The sequence below is a fragment of the Podarcis liolepis genome, assembly GCF_965112155.1.
Source record: "Podarcis liolepis genome assembly, chromosome: 2".
NCBI lineage: Eukaryota > Metazoa > Chordata > Lepidosauria > Squamata > Lacertidae > Podarcis > Podarcis liolepis.
In genome coordinates this window covers 33,814,629-33,833,911 of record NC_139555.1, presented here as the reverse complement: position 1 = coordinate 33,833,911, position 19,283 = coordinate 33,814,629, and the positions used below count along the sequence as shown (strand labels likewise).

Sequence of the window (19,283 nt, the reverse complement as noted above, 5' to 3'; positions counted from 1 at the left end):
AGGACACTGACAAACTGGAACGTGTCCAGAGGAGGGCAACCAAAATGGTCAAAGGCCTGGAAACGATGCCTTATGAGGAACGGCTAAGGGAGCTGGGCATGTTTAGCCTGGAGAAGAGGCGGTTAAGGGGTGATATGATAGCCATGTTCAAACATATAAAAGGATGTCACATAGAGGAGGGAGAAAGGTTGTTTTCTGCTGCTCCAGAGAAGCGGACACGGAGCAATGGATCCAAACTACAAGAAAGAAGATTCCACCTAAACATTAGGAAGAACTTCCTGTTCGACAGTGGAATTTGCTGCCAAGGAGTGTGGTGGAGTCTCCTACTTTGGAGGTCTTTAAGCAGAGGCTTGACAACCATATGTCAGGAGTGCTCTGGTGGTGTTTCCTGCTTGGCAGGGGGTTGGACTCGATGGCCCTTGTGGTCTCTTCCAACTCTATGATTCTATGATTCTACATCTGGAGGCCTCCAGGCTAGCAAAGGCCAAGTGACATCCAGGATTGCTCTTGAGATGGACAGTTATCTCTTTTGCCCTGTTAATCATCTCTGGTCAAACTGGTTTGGCAGAGCTTAGGGGTACCACAAGAAATCTGCATACCTGTTTGAATCACTGGTGCACTGCCATCCTAACTTTCAACTTCAAATTATAATCGGTCTCCAACCTTAGCTGCCGTTATCAATGAAGTTGAAATTTAAATCTGTTCTGACACCTAGTGGTCAATGAAAATCCTCACACTTGCAATCTTGTTTTCTCTAACTCACTGATCATCACCAGCTTGTGGGTCAGGGACCAGGCCCACTGTTTGGTTGTAGCCTGATGTAAACTGAGAACACAAAATACATAATAAACCAAAAACAAATCAATAACCCCCCTCAACCCACTCCTCTTACCTTGATTGCCACTACCTCTGGCCACTGCGAGAACAAGATACAGCACTAGATCTGATCTAGGAGGGGTCTTCCTGTGTCCTTAGGTATCTTCTTCCTCTAGCCATCTTTATTCATTGCTCCATTGCTTAGAGCGGCCTCGGTCCAGTATAGCGTATCCACCCCCATCGTTCTACCCGGACACTGAGGTCCAGCTCCGAGGGCCTTCTGCCAGTTCCCTCACTGTGAGAAGCCAAGTTACAGGGAACCAGGTAGAGGGCCTTCTTGGTAGTGGCACCCGCCCTGTGGAACACCCTCCCACCAGATGTCAAAGAGAACAACAGCTACCAGACTTTTAGAAGGCATCTGAAGGCAGCCCTGTTTAGGGAAGCTTTTAAGGTTTGATCCATTACTGTATTTTAATATTTTCTTGGAAGCCGCCCAGAGTGGCTGGGGAAGCCCAGCCAGATGAGCGGGGTATAAATAATAAATTATTATTATTATTATTATTATTATTATTATTATTATTATTATTATTATTATTATTATTATTGAGCCTCATTGCTTAGAGCCTAACTGAATGTTCTATCAATTGCATCATTCTTCTTTCTCACCTCCATCATCTGTGAGGTTCCATTTCCAACATTTTGCACAAGGGAAGAAGTCACTTACCCACATCAACCCTTTGAGAGCTCGGACTTTCTTGGCCTCTTCCTTGGCCTGCAGCAGCCCATAACCACAGGGCACGCGCACCTTCCCAACTCGTTCGGGCATCTGCTTCACCAAGGGCTTCTCCACCAGCCCATCAGCTTCGCTCTCCACTGGCTTGCTGATGAGAGCGGCATGCAGAGCCCCAAACAGCACCTGCGAGAGCAGGTATATTCTCAAAGGCATTGCTGGAGGGACAGAGGAAACTGTCTTCTGCCAAGTCAGCCCATTTAGTTAAGCACTGTCAACACTAATTGGTGCCAGCTTGCCAGGGTTGCACCCCAAACCTCTGCCAACCAAGAGTCTTTCAATCCCTGGAGATGCCAGGGATTCCTAGTACAGTGGTACCTTGGGTTACATACACTTCAGGTTACAGACACTTCAGGTTACAGACTCCGCTAACCCAGAAATAATACCTCGGGTTAAGAACTTTGCTTCAGGATGAGAACAGAAATCGTGCTCTGGCGGCGCGGCAGCAACAGGAGGCCCCATTAGCTAAAGTGGTGCTTCAGCTTAAGAACAGTTTCAGGTTAAGAACGGACCTCCAGAACAAATTAAGTTCTTAACCCGAGGTACCACTGTACAGAAAGTGTTAATTCAATACACAAAGCTGTTCTTTCAAGATTTCATTGGCCTTATCTCTAGACTTATGAGTTGATATCATGGCACTTCTTGACTCTGATCAAGAATATACCGTACTTCATGGACAGCCTTTTTTGCTGTGTTGTGTTTTTTTAATTCACTAACCTTTTATTAGCAGGCCTGTTGTACAAATAGCCCTTACTTTGGTTTAGAGGGAAACTACACATTAAATTGAAAAGTCATTAGATTTCCCATAACTGGTGTCAGAGCTGCTTAAAGATCCTAGCTCACAGAGGATCACGCTAGCCAGCGATCATTAAGTAAAAGTCTTTATTGAGTTACAGTTTCCATTCTCAAGCTGCTGCGTGCAGCTCTCCATCTAGTGGCTAGATCGGCGAAGCTCCGTCTGAGTCTCCGCCCCTTGTGCACCAACTTAATATCCTAGCCCTGCTCCACCTTTTCCGCCTGCCTGTCCTCCTCTGGGTCCCTCTACCCCCCGGGGTCTCTTCCTTCCTGGATTCTTCTGACGCCGACCCCCCGGACCCTCCTGTCTCCTTGCGCCGGGCTTTAGGACCTGGCTCTCTTTCAGGGCTGCCCACTGCGTCACTTTCCTGTGCATTTGAACTTGGCGCGCGCGCCCAACTTTCCACTTTCCGTTTGACCGTTTCCTTGCTCCCCGATGGAGGTGTGGCCACTCCTGACTCATGCCCTCCCTCCTGTTGTGAGCTGCCAGCGCTTGCCCCCTGGCTCCCTTCCTCTTCCCTGCTCTCTGGCGGTGACGCTGGTCCCGATTTCCAACTGCTCTCCTCTGAGTCCCCTCTGGCTCTATCTTCCTGGGGTGCCCCCCTAGACTCCCCCCTTGCCCTGGCCACTGGTGCTCCTTTCTGTGAATCTTCTGATTCACTGGAAAGACTCGGAGATCTCGGGTCGTCGTCATCACTCATCTTTTCTTCTGCCTCCTCCCCTTCGCTCTCTGTTTCCTCCCTTGCCCTTGCCTCTGCTCCTGAACCCCTGACAACTGGTATCTGTATTCTCTCCACCAGGGGAGGGAGATTTTGGTCAGGAACATATTAGAATGGGAAAGAGACTGTTAAATGCACATCCTTCCCTGTGCCACTGCTCAATCTAGGAACCATCTCATTAAAAAGAAAGCATTAAAACATTAAATCACAGATCTCCCACATCATGCATAGTTTGGCCAACTGTGTCTTAAAAGAACTTAACGGCTTACAGGCTGGTTACAGAGTTGTTTGCAAAATGCCTCTTCCCTGTTGTGGTTTAAACATTATCTATACAGTGGTGGGACGTGGGTGGCGCTGTGGCTAAAACCTCAGTGCCTAGGACTTGCTGATTGTATGGTCGGCGGTTCGAATCCCCGCGGCGGGGTGAGCTCCCGTCTTTCGGTCCCAGCTCCTGCCCACCTAGCAGTTCGAAAGCACCCTTAAGTGCAAGTAGATAAATAGGTACTGCTTTATAGCGGGAAGGTGAACGGTGTTATGTGTGCTGCGCTGGTGCTGGCTCACCAGAGCAGCTTCGTCACGCTGGCCACGTGACCCGGAAGTGTCTCCAGACAGCGCTGGCCCCCGGCCTCTTGTATTCTCTCCACCAGGGGAGATGGGCACACAACCCTAGAGTCGGACACGACTGGCCCGTACGGGCAGGGGTACCTTTACCTTTATACAGTGGTACCTTGGTTCCCAAATGCCAAAAACCTTGAAGTAAGTGTTCCAGTTTTCGAACGTCTTTCAGAAGCCAAACGTCCGGTGTGGCTGTCGGCTATTGTTTCCGGGGCACCTGCACCAATCAGAAGCTGTGCCTTGGTTTTCGAACATTTCGGAAGTCAAATGGACTTCCGGAATGGATTAAGTTTGGCGCTTTTGTTTTTGCTATTTATTTTGCATTTTTGTTTTTGAGGCTTTTTAGGTTAATTTGGTTTTGTGATTGGGTGGAGCCCAGTTCAGCTACTGATTGATTGATTGTGTGACTGCAGAAATGGATAAAAGCCCGTCATCCAAACAATGACCATCATCAGTGCATTTTTAATCATCTACAATACTGTCTTATTTATTTTACAGTACAGTACATTGATTAGTGCTTTCATTTTATGGGTCAATGGTCTCATTAGATAGTAAAATTCATGTTAAATTGCTGTTTTAGGGGGTTGTTTTTAAAAATCTGGAATGGATTGATCTGTTTTGCATTACTTTCTATGGGAAAGCGCACCTTGGTTTTGGAACGCTTTGGTTTTGGAACAGACTTCCGGAATGGATTAAGTTTGAGAACCAAGGTACCACTGTATATATATAGCAGGTGTGACCATTGAGAAAATTCCAGCAGTGCCAATGAATTTTGTTGTGCTATTACCTTCATTGGCTCCAAAAAGATGAAAGATGTGGCGAAAGCAAAGGCAGAGGAGATGAGCCACATCAAGGCAGTGTGGTCAAGGAAGGAGGAGCCATATAAGATATTGATGGAGAAACAGCCAGCAAGCAGCAAGAAGATGGCTATGTAGATAGCTGGGAGCATCCTGGCAGGGAAGAGCCATTCCTGAGGTCTTCGGGGCACCCCTAAAATGAAGACAACCAAGCACCTGGAGTTACATCCCTTTTATTTGGAAGAATCCCAGGATCCTTCCACTTCCCAAGAGCTTTGATTTCATCTGTATGAAAGCAGCCATGGGCATTTCTATCTCTGTTAGGTGAACACGGCATTCATCTATTATATCAATCCATCAGGGCAGGGCAAAATTACCCTTGCCCAAGTACTTCTAAGCCCTGTATCACCTCCTCCTAACCAGAAAATGCACCTTGCCCCATTTAAGAAAGCAATCTCATCCTCAATGCCTCATTGTCCATAAGGGAACATCACTCAAGTGAGACCATATTCATTCTTCATTTCCACTTAAAAGTGTCAAATTTATTTATTTTTTAAAAAGAAACAAATAATATTCCAAAACAATATATGTAGCATAAACTCATGGTGTCCAACAGTATTTTGTGTTCCCAACAAAATAAATTCAAAACAATAAAATCATGTAAAATCACAGAAGAGAAAACAATAACAAACTACTTTGGGAAAACATATACAGTTGTACCTTGGTTGTTGAACTTAATCCGTTCCGGGAGTCTGTTCGACTCCTTGAACTGTTCGAAAACCAAAGCGTGGCTTCCGATTGGCTGCACGTGCTTCCTGCACTCAATTGGAAGCCACATTGGACGTTCGGCTTCTGAAAAATGTTTGCAAACCGGAACACTCACTTCCAGGTTTGCAGCGTTCGGGAGCCAAAACATTCAAGTACCAAGGCATTTGAGAACCAAGGTACGACTGTATCATTACAGAAACTCAAAGCAACCTCCTACAGCCATTTATCTGCTTTTTACTTTAACAGTATGCATAAATAAAATTGTTTTTGCTGAAATATATTATGGAAAGGGGCAGATGATCTTCTCTGAGGAGACTATTCCAAAGTCTAGATAAAACAACAGAAAGGGTTAAGTAGTCAGGAGTAAAATTTGACCAGGATCAAACGCTGCACCATCCTATCCTTTGTCAGCCCTTAAGACTGCCATGAAAATGGCATGTCTTTTTCTTGCACAGGGGTCCAGGCACTAGCTTCACCGGGTCAATGACATGTGAAAAGAAAAACAGACTGTTTCTCCCCCCCTCCCCCCGCATTAGTTAATCCAGAATAATTACTATACCCCAACTCATAATAAAATTCTGATTCTGCCTTTAAACAACTGTGCAAAAGGTGGGAGAAGAAATTTAGCTGCCTTGATCATATGTACAAAAGAGAAAGTGTGCTAAGGGAAATCTGAAAGGGACGCGAGTGGCGCTGTGGGTTAAACCACAGAGCCTAGGACTTGCTGATCAGAAGGTCGGCGGTTCAAATCCCTGCGACAGGCTCCCATTGCTCGGTCCCTGCTCCTGCCAACCTAGCAGTTCAAAAGCACATCAAAGTGCAAGTAGATAGATAGGTAAACGGCATTTCCGTGCGCTGCTCTGGTTCGCCAGAAGTCGCTTAGTCATGCTGGCCACATGACCCGGAAGCACGGCTCCCTCGGCCAATAAAGCGAGATGAGTGCCGCAACCCCAGAGTCAGCCACGACTAGACCTAATGGTCAGGGATCCCTTTACCTTTACCTTTAAGGGAAATCTAATCTATGTTAATTCATATTACAGGTGCCCCCTGTCCCAGCATTGAGGTTCCCATAATACAAGTCTATGAGGACGTATCCCATTAGTGTTCACACATACCAATCCGGGTAGAAAGCGAGGAAACAGTAGCAGGAGGAAGTTCCAGGTCAGAAAAGAAAGCGCTGCCAATATTGGTCATAGCAGAGACATAAGAGAACGACTTCCGCAGTAAGCCCCAGCTGCTTCCATGCTGCACAATCCCATCGGACCAGCCACTACTAGAACTTTCCATTCTGCCAGCCAAGGGGACAAAAGAAGAATGTGCCAGAATTAGAGGCAAAGGATGTGTCTCAGCCACCAGGGAAAGTACAACAACACATACAACAACACATCTGTCTGTTTTCATTAACCAAAATATGCTTTTTTAACTGAAAACAACCCAAATGGGAATGAACGACTGTATTTATGTGTATAACTCAATTGATTGAGATACTAATTATTATGAGTTTGGGCTGTCCATCCATTTACTTTCTTAACCTTGTTCCCTCCGCTCCTGCGAGCCCCCATCTCTGAGTTGAATGGCTGCTCAAGGCAGCAGCAGACCAGGCAACATACCCATCATAGATGAGATCTGCTTCAACTTGGGGTGAAAACCGGCCACTGTCAGATGTGACACAGTCAGAGATGTTCTCCTGAGTTCTGTCAACCACACAGTTGAGCAAACCTTCCGCTGTGGGGACAATAAGAAAAACTGAAGTTATAAAGTAGGTCCTACTGTTAGGCCTTCATGCAGCTAAGCTTGCTTTTCACCTTCCCAACCCCATTTCTGAAGCCACTTCTCTCACCTATTCTGCAGCCCTGCTTTGCACCCCACTTTCAATCTTCATCCCTATGTCCATTCCTCCTACCACACATTACAACTACGAAGCACCTTTTTCATTACAAATCCTCCAAAGGGGGGTCTGCGTGATGACAACCTTACATTTTTATGTATATAGAAAGAAGTAACTCATTATGAGGAAGGCCAACTTTCAAAGTTCCTTTTCGGAATCAAAATAGCATAAAAAGCAAACAAACAAGTGTACCCTAAACCAGCTAGAAATTGCTTTCACTTATGATTGGCCCAAATTTATCAGTAAAAGGATGCAGTGCAATCCTACGCATGTTTACTCAACAGTGAGCCCTGCTGTGTTCAGTGGGACCTACTCCTCTAGTGAGTATTAGGATTGCAGCCTAGGTTGATTAATCTACCAAGTAAACCTTTGGTTCGTTTTTTTACCATAGCCAAATGTCTACTCATAAACAGGAGTGAATCTATGTGTGAGAGAGACTGAGTGCAAGGGAGACATAGTAAGAAAAATGTGGTAGGAGATTACCAGAGTGATGGCCACAGCTCGACCTCCTACTGTCCTCAGAATCTCTGAATGAAAAGGACAGGGGGTCATCATCAGAACTGGACATGGAGTCAATTCCCAACTTGGCCATTGCCTTCTTCCTCTTGAGAATCCGACTTCCATTCATCAGGGGGTCAGAGTTCAGAAGGTCCGGAATATCAAATATGCTGTTGCATGAAGGCCATTGATTGGCAGCCCTGCAGATTTTTGAAAAGGCACCTGAATAAGGTCATAACCTTGGCCAGTAGGAAGCTCACACCTTGTTTAACTAGTTGAGGATGCTTCAACTGTAGCTAGATAATCTGAAACAGACTTTCACATCCCTGACCATTGCCCCTTCTGGCTGGGGTTGATGAGAGAGCCAGCAATCAACATCCTCAGTAGGGAACTGGGTTAGGGAAGCCTGTTCTAGGGTGAGAAAAGATTCTTGTGCCTCAAGGTCTGCTCAGACAAACCTACCAAAGCTGTTTCTAGGACCAAGGTGAAACTGTCATGCTCCCTTGCTATTTTTGCTATTGCCATGCAGTATTGTAACAATACCTGTCGTTGCCTATGAAGTTCTTCTGGTTGGAAACTGGCTTTCTACTAAAGAGGGATTCCTGTAAAAGACAAAATAAAACAAATTAAAATGGTCAAAAGGGAGGGAAATGCCAAGTATGGATGCCACATAAAACCAAGAAATGTAAACCTCAAAAGAACCTTCATCCCGATTACCATTCAGGGTATAGAAGTAAACTAATCTCTCTGCTACTATGTCAGATTGAACGGAAGTCAAACTGAGGGTATCTAGATGAAATAGATGACAGGGCACCACCCTTTACAGTGGTACCTCGGTACGATAACTTAATTCGTTCTGGAGGTTCGTTCTTAACCTGAAACTGTTCTTAACCTGAGGTACCATTTTAGCTAATGGGGCCTCCTGCTGCCACCGCACGATTTCTGTTCTCATCCTGAGGTAAAGTTCTTAACCCAATGTACTATTTCTGGGTTAGCGGAGTCTGTAACCTGAAGTGTCTGTAACCTGAAGCGTCTGTAACCCGAGGTACCAATGTATAGTTGTGTAGAACATAAAATAAAGGTGGATACCGTTTTTCTTTACTCCTGCAAATGTATCTCATGATCTGAAGAATTTATTCCAGCAAAGCAGCTCCTTTAAGATAGAAGTGGCTGACAAAGGCATCACAACTAAGAATTCTATTTTGGAAAAAAAAAAAAAAAGCTTTGAAAATGCAAGATGTCCTCTGGATGTCCTTGGTAGCCAAATCCCTTGCGGTGGGATGAGGAGGCAGGAGTTTAAACCAGGAAATCCAAACCTCGCCTCAACTACAAGCTCACTAGCTGGTCTTAGGTAAGCCACAGTCTCTCAAGACTCAGCTCCTGCATTTGCAACATGGGGGTGATGATGATAAGTACAAGCAATCAAACTACCTCACAGGGTTCTTGTAAAGACAATCAAGATATTATATGCATAGCACGTTGAACATTATACATTGATATAAATGCTTTTTAAAACAATAGCTCAAGCCTGCGGGGGTTGCTGGCTGGTTACAGGATCTCATGCAAGTTCAGCATTTGCCTGTACCATACAACACTGTGGAAATTCTTTCTATTGCCACTACGAGGCCCACAGAATAGCTCTACTCACACTGCCAACAGAACCCATATCCACAATGGACTCCATTCTTCCAGGGACAGATAAGAAGGAGGAGCTACCCAAGTTAGAGCAGTCAAGAGACACATCCATCTCCACAGTCTGGCAGTCCTGAGCAGGCGGGTCAGGATCTTCTATTACAATCTGTTGGACAGAGGGGACATGTTCACGCACCCTAACCAAACATTCAGTGGGGTCCTTGTCCTGCTGCCACCCACTTGAGAGGCTGGTGCTCCACTCAACACTTGCTTGGTAATTTCTAATTCATTTCACAATGTAAAGGAAACGATTCATGACTCAGCAGTCCCTTCCAGCTCTACAATTCTATAGCATTTGTATTTTTCCCATTCTTATCAGTTATGTCTGTTTTTGTGGCTTTCCTTCCTCGGTTCCTGGTTAGCTTGCCTTTATGATTGAAGGAGGTACCTTACTGCGTGTTTTCCGGAAGAGAAAACTGAAGAGTAGTTGTATGGGGTAAACCACGAATGCTGCAGTTATTCCAACCACAATGCTCTCTGCGGTCACAGAAATCTGTCTTCCAACAGGATAGCTGCAGGGGGGAAAATGTAGATTTAGCCATTTAGCCAGAGCCTAGAGTAAGTGAGCAATGATCTGAATAGTGTCATATTTTATGTGGACTCCTTTCTGAGGGCACGGTTTTTAGACCATAAACACAAACATGATATCCATGCATCAGATAGTCAGAGCTCGAAAGGAGCCATCTGATTATAGCCATACACTTAAAGCATCTAACTCCCCTCTCCCCCAGGCATCCTGGGAACTGTAGTTTGTTAAGATGCTGGTAAATGTAGCTCTTCAAGCTCTTTGGCCATAGGTCTAATAATAATAATAATAATAATAATAATAATAATAATAATAATAATAATTTATACCCTGCCCATCTGGGCTGGGTTTCCCTAGCCACTCTGGGTGGCTTCCAACAAAATACTAAAATACAATAATTCATTGAATAGTAAAAGCTTCCCTAAACAGGGATGCCTTCAGATGTCTTCTAAAAGTCTGGTAGTTGTTAATTTCATTGGCTATCTGGTGGGAGGGCATTCCACAGGGTGGGTGCCACTACCGAGAAGGCCCTCTGCCTGGTTCCCTGTAACTTGGCTTCTCGCAGTGAGGGAACCGCCAGAAGGCCCTCGGCGCTGGACCACAGTGTCCAGGCAGAACGATAGGGGTGGAGACGCTCCTTCAGGTATTCTGGGCTGAGGCCATCTCCCACCCTATGATTTGGGGGGAAGAGAGGGTCATGTGTTTTAAATGGATGGTGTGTCAGTAACATTCCACTGAGCTCATCCTTCCTTTCTGCTTGCACCTGTTGCGCATTCCCTCCCTTGCCCCCCGATATGCTCACCTGTGGCCCTTAACTCCAACTGCACCATACCAGACGGCACACGTAGCTAGGAAGAGCTGAACCATGAGCAAGCAGCAAGTGAGCCTCTGTACCCGGGTAAAGCGGCTGTTAGGAGGACGGCTCCAAACAGAAAGCCAGATGTGCCAGTCGGAAAACCCAAGGCGCATCTGCGCAGGGAAAATTCGGGAAAAGCATCTCAGTTCCTGTGGACCTGTAAACAATAACAGAAACCAAGTTCACTGCCTCCTAGTTGCTGCCGACAGCATCTCTTCATGCCAAACCATCCTTATTTCCTCTAGCCAGCATCACCATTGTCATAATTATAATTTAACTACTGGACTTGTTACTAATTTTGGCCACCAGTTACCTTGTCAGTGATGCAGAAAACTTTTCATATATGAAAAAAATGAAGTATATCATGTGCAAAATGCCACAGTGTTTTTCACAGAAACATCCCCCCCCCCCGACCATTTTCATTTACTCAGGCCTTTGGTAATTAAATAGGCCCCTATGGTGGTGCCCATCCTTTAATGGGTTGGTTAGGACTTGTCCTTATTAATATGTTATTGGATGAGCATTTTGTGTATTCTTGCATTCATTGTTTTAACTTTTCCAGTTTTAATTGTTTCATCTGCAGCATTTTGTCCTGTTAAATCATTCTAAGAGTCCCCCCCTTTTGTATACAGTGACCAACAAAAGTAATAAACAATAAAAACACAAATAATAATAAAAACATTCCAGTTCCCCCAAACCCACATTTTTTTTTTATTTTGTGAGGGAAAGGAAAGTTTGGCTGGGATTAAAGTCCGCACCCAGGCTCTAGGGACAAGAATGGCTTCTGAGGCAGGCTGAGGTCTAGCGATAAAGAGGCCACAAGTCACCATGTGATTGATGAATAGATGCAACAGACTGAGAAAGAGGAAGGAAAGTGAATGAGAAAGCACTCAAAGAAAGTAGTTTAGACAAAGAAGAAAATGAGTGTGTGCGTTAAAACCGATTTGGCATTAAATCGGGGTGGGGGCAAGGTGCCCACATGGTTGGCTCCCGTGATTGGTCTCTGCCCCGTTAGGCTTACCTGTTAACAGTGGCAGACTCTGGGAATCCACCAACCATCTAAATTACCCACAATGCCCCTGAATGGTGCAATGAATCCCAGAACCAGCTGCAGTCAAGAGAGTGAGTGGACCAAAATGCCTACAACTTGGGTCCCAGCAGCTGCTTGAGGGTGCTGATGCTGGTCTTAATATTAAGAAACTGCCCAGTGTTCAAGGCAAGATGTACGCTATGTCAGCTCATCACTACAGTCATACCTTGGTTTTTGAACAGCTTAGTTCTCGAACGTTTTGGCTCCCAAACGTTGCAAACCGGAAGTAAGTGTTTTGGTTTGTGAACTATTTTTGGAAGCTGACTGTCCAACGGGGCTTCTGATTGGCTGCAGGACCTTCCTGTAGCCAATCAGAAGCTGCCCTTTGGTTTCCGAATGTTTTGGAAGTCAAATGGACTTCCAGAATGGATTCTGTTAGACGTCCAAGGCACAACTGTATAGTACTTTGCACTGGAAGTGGCAACTCTTTCTGTAAACTGCTTTGAGGGTTCTTTTTTTACAATCAAGCGGTGTATAAATTTTATGAAATAAATAAAAAAGGGCCAAGAAGGTTAGATTAATGTAGGATACCAGAGACTTGATATCCCATACTGGTTTGAACTACCCAGCCAATTTTCTAGTCCCGTGGTTACCGATACCTATGAAAACTGCAATGCTCAGGACGCTATTCTCACAGGCTATCAACTCACATGCTGCAAGGACCTCTTTTTCCACCATTCCCTCATTCTTTTCATTTTCCACAGACAGCCAGTCCTCCACTAGGAAGAAGTACATATTGTCTGTCTGCTTGTCCCATACAATAACGTGCTGCAGGTACCAAGAGGGGTCCATACCTGGTCATAAAGAAAGATGGTGAAGCGAACGTCCCCCAAATAACTAGCCGAATGACAATTGTTCAGGACTGTGGCAACAGGGGGCACCGGACCACACAAATGGATGGGTGCCCAGAGATAGGCTCCCAGAAACTTTGCTCCTCCCTGGTCCCTTTTGATTGTTTTTTGGATTTAGTTTGCAGTTAAGGAGGAGAGAACTTAATCCCGAGTCCTGGTTCAGAAACCACACTAAGCCAAACTTTGGCATAGCACAGCGCAGCAGCTGAAGGGAACAGGGAAGAGCATAGCAATTGTGAGCTCCTCTCTGGGGTCCTTTATGTTCACACAGCTTGGCTTAGAACAGTGGTTCTCAGACTTATTTCTCTGGGTCACACTTTAATAAAAATTTCCTTGTGCCACACTGAATTTTTTATTGATAAGAAATACATTTGAAAACACAGCTAGGATTGTCCTCAGTATCACTTGACGCTCTTGCTCTCATTTTGAAGATATCTATCAATATTCTGCAAATAAATAAAAGCATTCTTTGATACTACACTATACAGAAATGTTTAAATGTTTCTTTGATTGTCCTTGAATCTTCCTGCCACATTTGTGGTCTTCTCTTGCCACACCCTTTGAGAACCACTGATATTGTGTGAACTTGGCTATAGTGTAATCAGTTTATGGAAAGCACAACTACAACATTTGATGATAGAAACTAAACTGAACAAATTCATGGAAGAAAGATCTATTAAAGGCTATCAGGCTGCACAGACACCATTCATTTAAAGCGCATGGCTTCCTCCATAGAATCCTGTGGAGTTTAGCACTCAAAGAGCTACAATTCCCAGCACTCTTTAACAAACAAAGTTCCCAGGATTCTTTGGGGGAAGTCATGTGCTTCAAGTGTGCTTTAAATTTGTGCTGTGCATGCAGTCTTATGCTGAATCGTTAAATGAAGCAGAATGCCAGACTCAGGGACAAATAACCAGGGAAAGCCAACACCATCACAACCTGCTTGTGAACAGTCAAAGGTACCTGGCTACCTAGAAATTCTGCTGTCCATAGCAAATTGCAAGACTGGGCTTTCTGGACTGTGGGCACCTTGCTTTTTGCTCTGCAGTGTGATGTAGTGGTTAGATCATGGGTAGGCAAACTAAGGCCCGGGGGCTGGATCTGGCCCAATCACCTTCTAAATCTGGCCCGTGGATGGTCCGGGAATCAACATGTTTTTACATGAGTAGAATGTGTTCTTTTATTTAAAATGCATCTCTAGGTTATTTGTGGGGCATAGGAATTTGTTCATTTCCCCCCCAAAATATAGTCTGGCCCCCCACAAGGTCTGAGGGACAGTGGACTGGCCCCCCGCTGAAAATGTTTGCTGAAAAAGTTTGCTGGTTTAGAGTGTCGGACGAGAACTGGGGAGACCTATCCACTATCTCTTAGCCTAAGGATGAAATGGGAGGCAGGGGAATCATGCACATTGCCCCTGAACTCCTTAGAGGAAAGGTAGCACATAAATGTATTTTAAAGATTTAAAAGAGCAAAAAGAGCATTGATCGTCAAGTCATACCCGTGTTATCATGCCAGACGTGGATCTTCCAAATCTCTCCTAGGTTTGCATCCGTTTCTACTTGGAAAATATCCTGGCTGTTTCTCTGGAAGGCCCAGCCCTTGTCCAGGTGGCGAGAGCCGCTTTTGTTCAGCCCATATAATCTGATCCCTATATGGGCTGTGGTACCTTCAAAAGATGCACAGGATAGCGGAAGGTAATGTTAAATTAAACTCCTGTGAATCATTAGCTCTTTACAACAAAGGGTCTCGTAGCACCTTAAAGACAAAGCCATTTCTCAGGAGTGAGTGGAAGGTGCAAATACCAGGGGGGAAAGGGCGAGTACGGAAGCATGTTCAATGGTGAAATGGGCTATCAGAACAATACCCTGACTCTTCCCATACCTGAGCCTCTTTTCCAGCCTGTCTTCACCATCAGCCAGTACTTGTACCGTCCAGGCTGGCCACACCGAGGGATGATCCCTACCCGAGTGATGTCAATGTCGTCCAGCTTGTGGGATATCAATGCTATCCCCAGGTAAATGGAGAAAAGGATGGTGCAAGTGATCAGTGCCAAGGGACTCTGCCAGGACTGCTTCCTCTGAAAAAAATAAAGCAGACTGGGATTGGTGTACATAGCGGGGGAGGAGGGGAAGGCTCCAGGTTAACCAACCAGTGGAGAAACTGTGGTTCTCTGCCATATATATATATATATATATATATATATATATATATATATCACACACACACACAATTTCAACATATCAAAACATATCATATTCATTATTTTTTCCCTTTACCTCCCACCTCCCCAATGAACCCTCCCTCCCCCCCAAGACTTCTCTCAGTTCCTCACTCTGATTTCTCAACACATATTGTTCTCTGCATACTGTAAAATTGTATAAATCCTTATACTGTCTATCTACTATATTAACCATCAATAAATTTGTGTATGTTTATTCAAAACCTGCCAAGGAGTCCAGTTCATTTTGTTGTCTTTTTAGATAGTTTGTAAAAAGTTCCCATTCTTCTTTGAAGTCACAGTTGTCCTTATCTCGCAGTTTGTATGTCAGTTTAGCCACTTCTGCATAGACCTTTATTTATATATCTGGACACTTAATATACCACTCATATTTAAACAAATCTCTACATGGTTTACACACCACGCAATTCAACAGGAGTGAAATGCACCGCACCATCCTGCCCCCTCTCTCCCCAAGACATCCCTTGCTTTGCTGATCTCACATTAAAGCTTCTCTCTGAAGGAGAGAAGGCTTTCTGTTTCCAAGTCATTGCGGACCATGCATTACAATATATCAGGCCACAAAAGTTGCAACTTAACTGTTTTCTGCAACTCTAATAGGCTGCACATATGTTTGACCTTCCAAGCTCCACAATTATTATTATTATTTTTAAATGTATCCTGCAGGCGTTTTATTTAATTCTTCCTTTGGGTTAGTGTGCTTCATTGGTCATCATAATGGATGTTACGTCACTTCATTCTTGACACCTGAAGTTTGTTGTGTTTTGGGGAAACCGATTAAACAGCTTGTGATACGCACACAACTCATACCAGCCACAGGTGGTAGCTCACGGGTACCACGGGTAGTAGTACTACAGGTAGTACCACGGGTAGTAAAGAATATATAAAATCCTGGGCGTTTTGGCTTGCTTGCCTGGGACTGCCAAAACAGCATTTGGTGGGTCTCTCTATACATGGCTGGAGCGTGATATTCAGTGAGGAGGATCCCAAGTAGCTCAGGCCTGGAATATCTTCCCCATTAGGGCCATGCGTATCTCAAGGAGATCAATGTTAACAAGATGTTGCCCACCGACTGATGGGAGCCTTGCCCACTCATCTTCCCTCTGCATGTCTAACTGAAAAGGAAGTTCTCACCGGTGGCAAGAAGACAACACTGTGAAGAGGCACAAAGAGGCTACCCCCAAAGACAGTGAGATGCTCCGTCAGGCAGACAATCTCCTTGGGGCTGGTGGCAGCTGTTGGGGTCACTCCATCTGCACTCCACTGCATGCTGGGAAAATGGAAGTACTGGCAAAGGCTGGCAAAAACAGAGGCGCTGGCGTGGACGGGGGAATGGCAGAAGCGATTGGTGATGTTGATGTAGTATTCCTGATGAGTCTCATTGAGACGATGACTGGATGGAAGAGGTTGACAGCCACAAAATTAGCACAAGTTCATAACAGCTACCTCTAGATTAACTAACACTACAGGGAATGTAAATAATCTCTCCAGTTTTGATCAGAGGGGACAAGGAGCACTGCCCCAAGGAGAACATGCTTTCATGTCCTTTGAATGCTCGATATGACACAAGTATCTGCTCAGAAGCAGGACCTGATTTAGGTTTGATGAAGCCCTAAGCTACTGAAGGTAATGGGGTCCTTATATGCCCAGCTGTCTTTGTCAACAACAAATTGTCGCTGTTTTTTGTGTTGAATATATGCTATAGGGTAATTTATGGACCTAATAGGTATCTAAAGCCATTTGCACATAACAAAATATGTATTTTATCAAAGCAATTGTTGAACTGAAATACAATTACAGGATCAAGTTTAAGGTTCTGGTTTTAACCTTTAAAGCCCTATATGGCCTAGGACCCTTGTACCTATGGGACCGCCTCTCCTGGTTTGCCCCACGGAGGACCTTATGGTCTATAAATAACAACACCCTGAGGAGCCCCAGGGAGATTAGACTGACCTCGACCAGAGCTAGGGCCTTTTCGGTCGTGGCCCCAGCCTGGTGGAATGCTCTCTCACAAGAGACCAGGGCCGCAAGGAGATTTGACATCTTTTTGCAGGGCCTGCAAGACAGAACTGTTCCGTCAGGCCTTTGGTCAGGGTTCAGTCTGACTCATTTTCTCTTTGTATGAATAAGTATGAAGGAGCTTTCCTAGCCCGCTCACAGGTCCTTATAATATCAGTGGAAATAGCTGGTCCTGACAAGTATTAACAGCTTTCAATTTTAACTTGAGGATGGCCATCTGTCCAGTCTAATTTTAATTTATTTGAATTAATTTTGGGATGCATTTTAATCGATTGTTTGTTTTTATGTATATTGTGTTTTATATGATGTTAGCTGCTCTGAGCCCAGCTCTGGCAGGGGAGGGCGGGATACAAAGAAAATTTATCATTCTCATTATTATTATTAAGAAGAAGTATATTAATAGTGATTTGGGGGGGGGGCAAGAGAGTGGGACCCTAAGCTATAGCTTGTTTAGTTTATATATAAATCCACCACTGCTCAGAAATGATCCGACCCTTACAACCAGTGTCATCTCCCATTCTATGCTCAGCGAGCATCTATCTGCACTGGAGACATATTACGAGCAGCTAGTGATGGGCAGGCATTTACTAATGTGGACCAGGCACTCCCCACTTTGTGACACACAGTGACAGCAGCTCAAGGAATTGGGAATGGGAACAGCCTCAGGGTCAGACATGCTAGGTCTTGACCTTTAAAGCCCTTTGTGGCTTAGGGCCCTCGTATCTACAGGACCGTCTCTCCTGGTATGCCCCGCAGAGGACCTTAAGGTCCATGAATAACCATAGTTTAGAGGTCCTGGGCCCTAAGGAAGCCAGACTATCCTCCACCAGGGGCAGGGCCTTTTCAGTGATGGCTCTGACCTGGTGAAATCCTCTGCCCCATGAGACAAGGGCCCTTCAGTATTTAACCTCCTTCTGTCAGGCCTGTAAGACAGAGTTATTCTGCCTGGCCTTTAATTTGAATCCAGCCTGATCTTTTATTTCCCTTTTCTTCGCTCCCCCTCCCCTTTTATGAAGATCACTCACTCTGAGACCCCACAGCTAATTCTCCCCTGACCTCCTCGCTGGACCAAGTAGGACCAATTCAGCCAGCTAGCCCTGGGGATTATTTAATTGATTTTTGATTTTTATTGTTATTCATGTTTTTATACTGTATTTTATAATTAAGTGTTTTAAAGTGTTTTAAATTTGTTGTTAGCTGCCCTGAGCCCAGTTTTTGAACCAGGAAGGGCGGGGTATAAATAAACAACACTTACAGAGGAGAAATTAAGAGGGTGACGTCCCTACTGTGGTTTTCCTCCAGACCATTAGAAAAGGCGATTTCCTCCTTCAAGGTGTAGTGGAACTCATTGGGAGATGGAGCATTATGTCCGTAAAGATAAAGGGAGGGAACCTTCTCCTGGCTGAATCCGAAGCCTGGGAAGAAAGGATAGGATCGTTTCAGTAACTTGTACGAGCTAGAGAAAATTACATATCAAAGGAGAGATAAAACAGGTTTGGAAGAGGAAGTGCCACATTGCTGCTCACCAATGGAGTATAAGGACATTGTGAAAGAAACTCCTGAGTGTCACTTACCTGAGCATTCTCCACTATTCCCTCCCACTTTTCCTTGCCACACTTACCCTCCATCACAGTGAAACTGACATGGATGTGTGTCCCTGTCACGTTGCTGCCTGATGCAACTTTCACAGTGAAGTTAACAGAGTCTCCTGGTGGGATGACCAATAGTGTTTGGGGCAAGTCTTGCAGCTTCTGCTGTCCAGCAGGTAATCGCAGGCTGATGGCTCTCTCCTTAGGCAGGTTGGCAACTGAGATCGGCGCTCCTGCTGGAGTGGCGAACTCCAGAAGCGCAAGGCGGGTGGAAATAGCAGAGTTGGAGTAGTAGTTGAAAGGGAAGGGGTTGATGGCAAGGTCCATGGTGACCTGCACCACCTCCTGGCTTTCTGCCAGCTGTTTGGCAAGCGTCCTAGGCACAGAGAAGAGGCACTCCGTAGAGGGGATCGTGCACAGCAAATTGCTGGCATCCGCCCTTTTCCCCCGAACGTGGATCTCGGAGACAGAGAGCGACAGAGTCTCCTCATTCAGCACTCGGGACTTCATCAAGGACCTCATCAGAGCACGAGTGAGATTGAAAGCCGAGGAGACCCAATTCCTGAGGGTTGGTTCCTTCGACACGCCGTCGTTCGCCACCATGTGCAGTCTCGTGTCTTCAGTAGTTAACATTATTCCTAGGAGCAACATGATAACATATCAAGAGATGCAGTCCTTTATAGCCGCTCACTCCTATACCTGTTTTCACAATCTCCCTCAAGGGATTATGTTTGC

General features: G+C 45.1%; 1 protein-coding gene across 3 annotated transcripts in view; it reads right to left on the bottom strand.

Annotated features, from left to right (window-relative positions):
* Positions 1-19,283, bottom strand: part of LOC310699373 (polycystin-1-like) — a 77,586-nt gene that overhangs the window by 11,619 nt on the left and 46,684 nt on the right. For 2 of the 3 annotated variants that reach the window (XM_083487082.1, XM_083487083.1), the window contains exons 24-38: positions 18,581-19,186; positions 18,215-18,374; positions 16,075-16,333; positions 14,583-14,778; positions 14,200-14,367; positions 12,501-12,644; positions 10,707-10,917; positions 9,767-9,890; positions 9,335-9,484; positions 8,230-8,288; positions 7,672-7,886; positions 6,911-7,025; positions 6,416-6,588; positions 4,523-4,725; positions 1,541-1,732 (exon numbers count right to left, since the gene is read on the bottom strand). In XM_083487082.1, coding sequence (XP_083343208.1) covers positions 1,541-1,732; positions 4,523-4,725; positions 6,416-6,588; positions 6,911-7,025; positions 7,672-7,886; positions 8,230-8,288; positions 9,335-9,484; positions 9,767-9,890; positions 10,707-10,917; positions 12,501-12,644; positions 14,200-14,367; positions 14,583-14,778; positions 16,075-16,333; positions 18,215-18,374; positions 18,581-19,186 — 2,975 coding nt within the window. Of the gene's footprint in view, positions 1-1,540; positions 1,733-4,522; positions 4,726-6,415; positions 6,589-6,910; positions 7,026-7,671; positions 7,887-8,229; positions 8,289-9,334; positions 9,485-9,766; positions 9,891-10,706; positions 10,918-12,500; positions 12,645-14,199; positions 14,368-14,582; positions 14,779-16,074; positions 16,334-18,214; positions 18,375-18,580; positions 19,187-19,283 lie in introns of those variants that run through there. The other variant, XR_014522057.1, reaches the window with a different exon arrangement.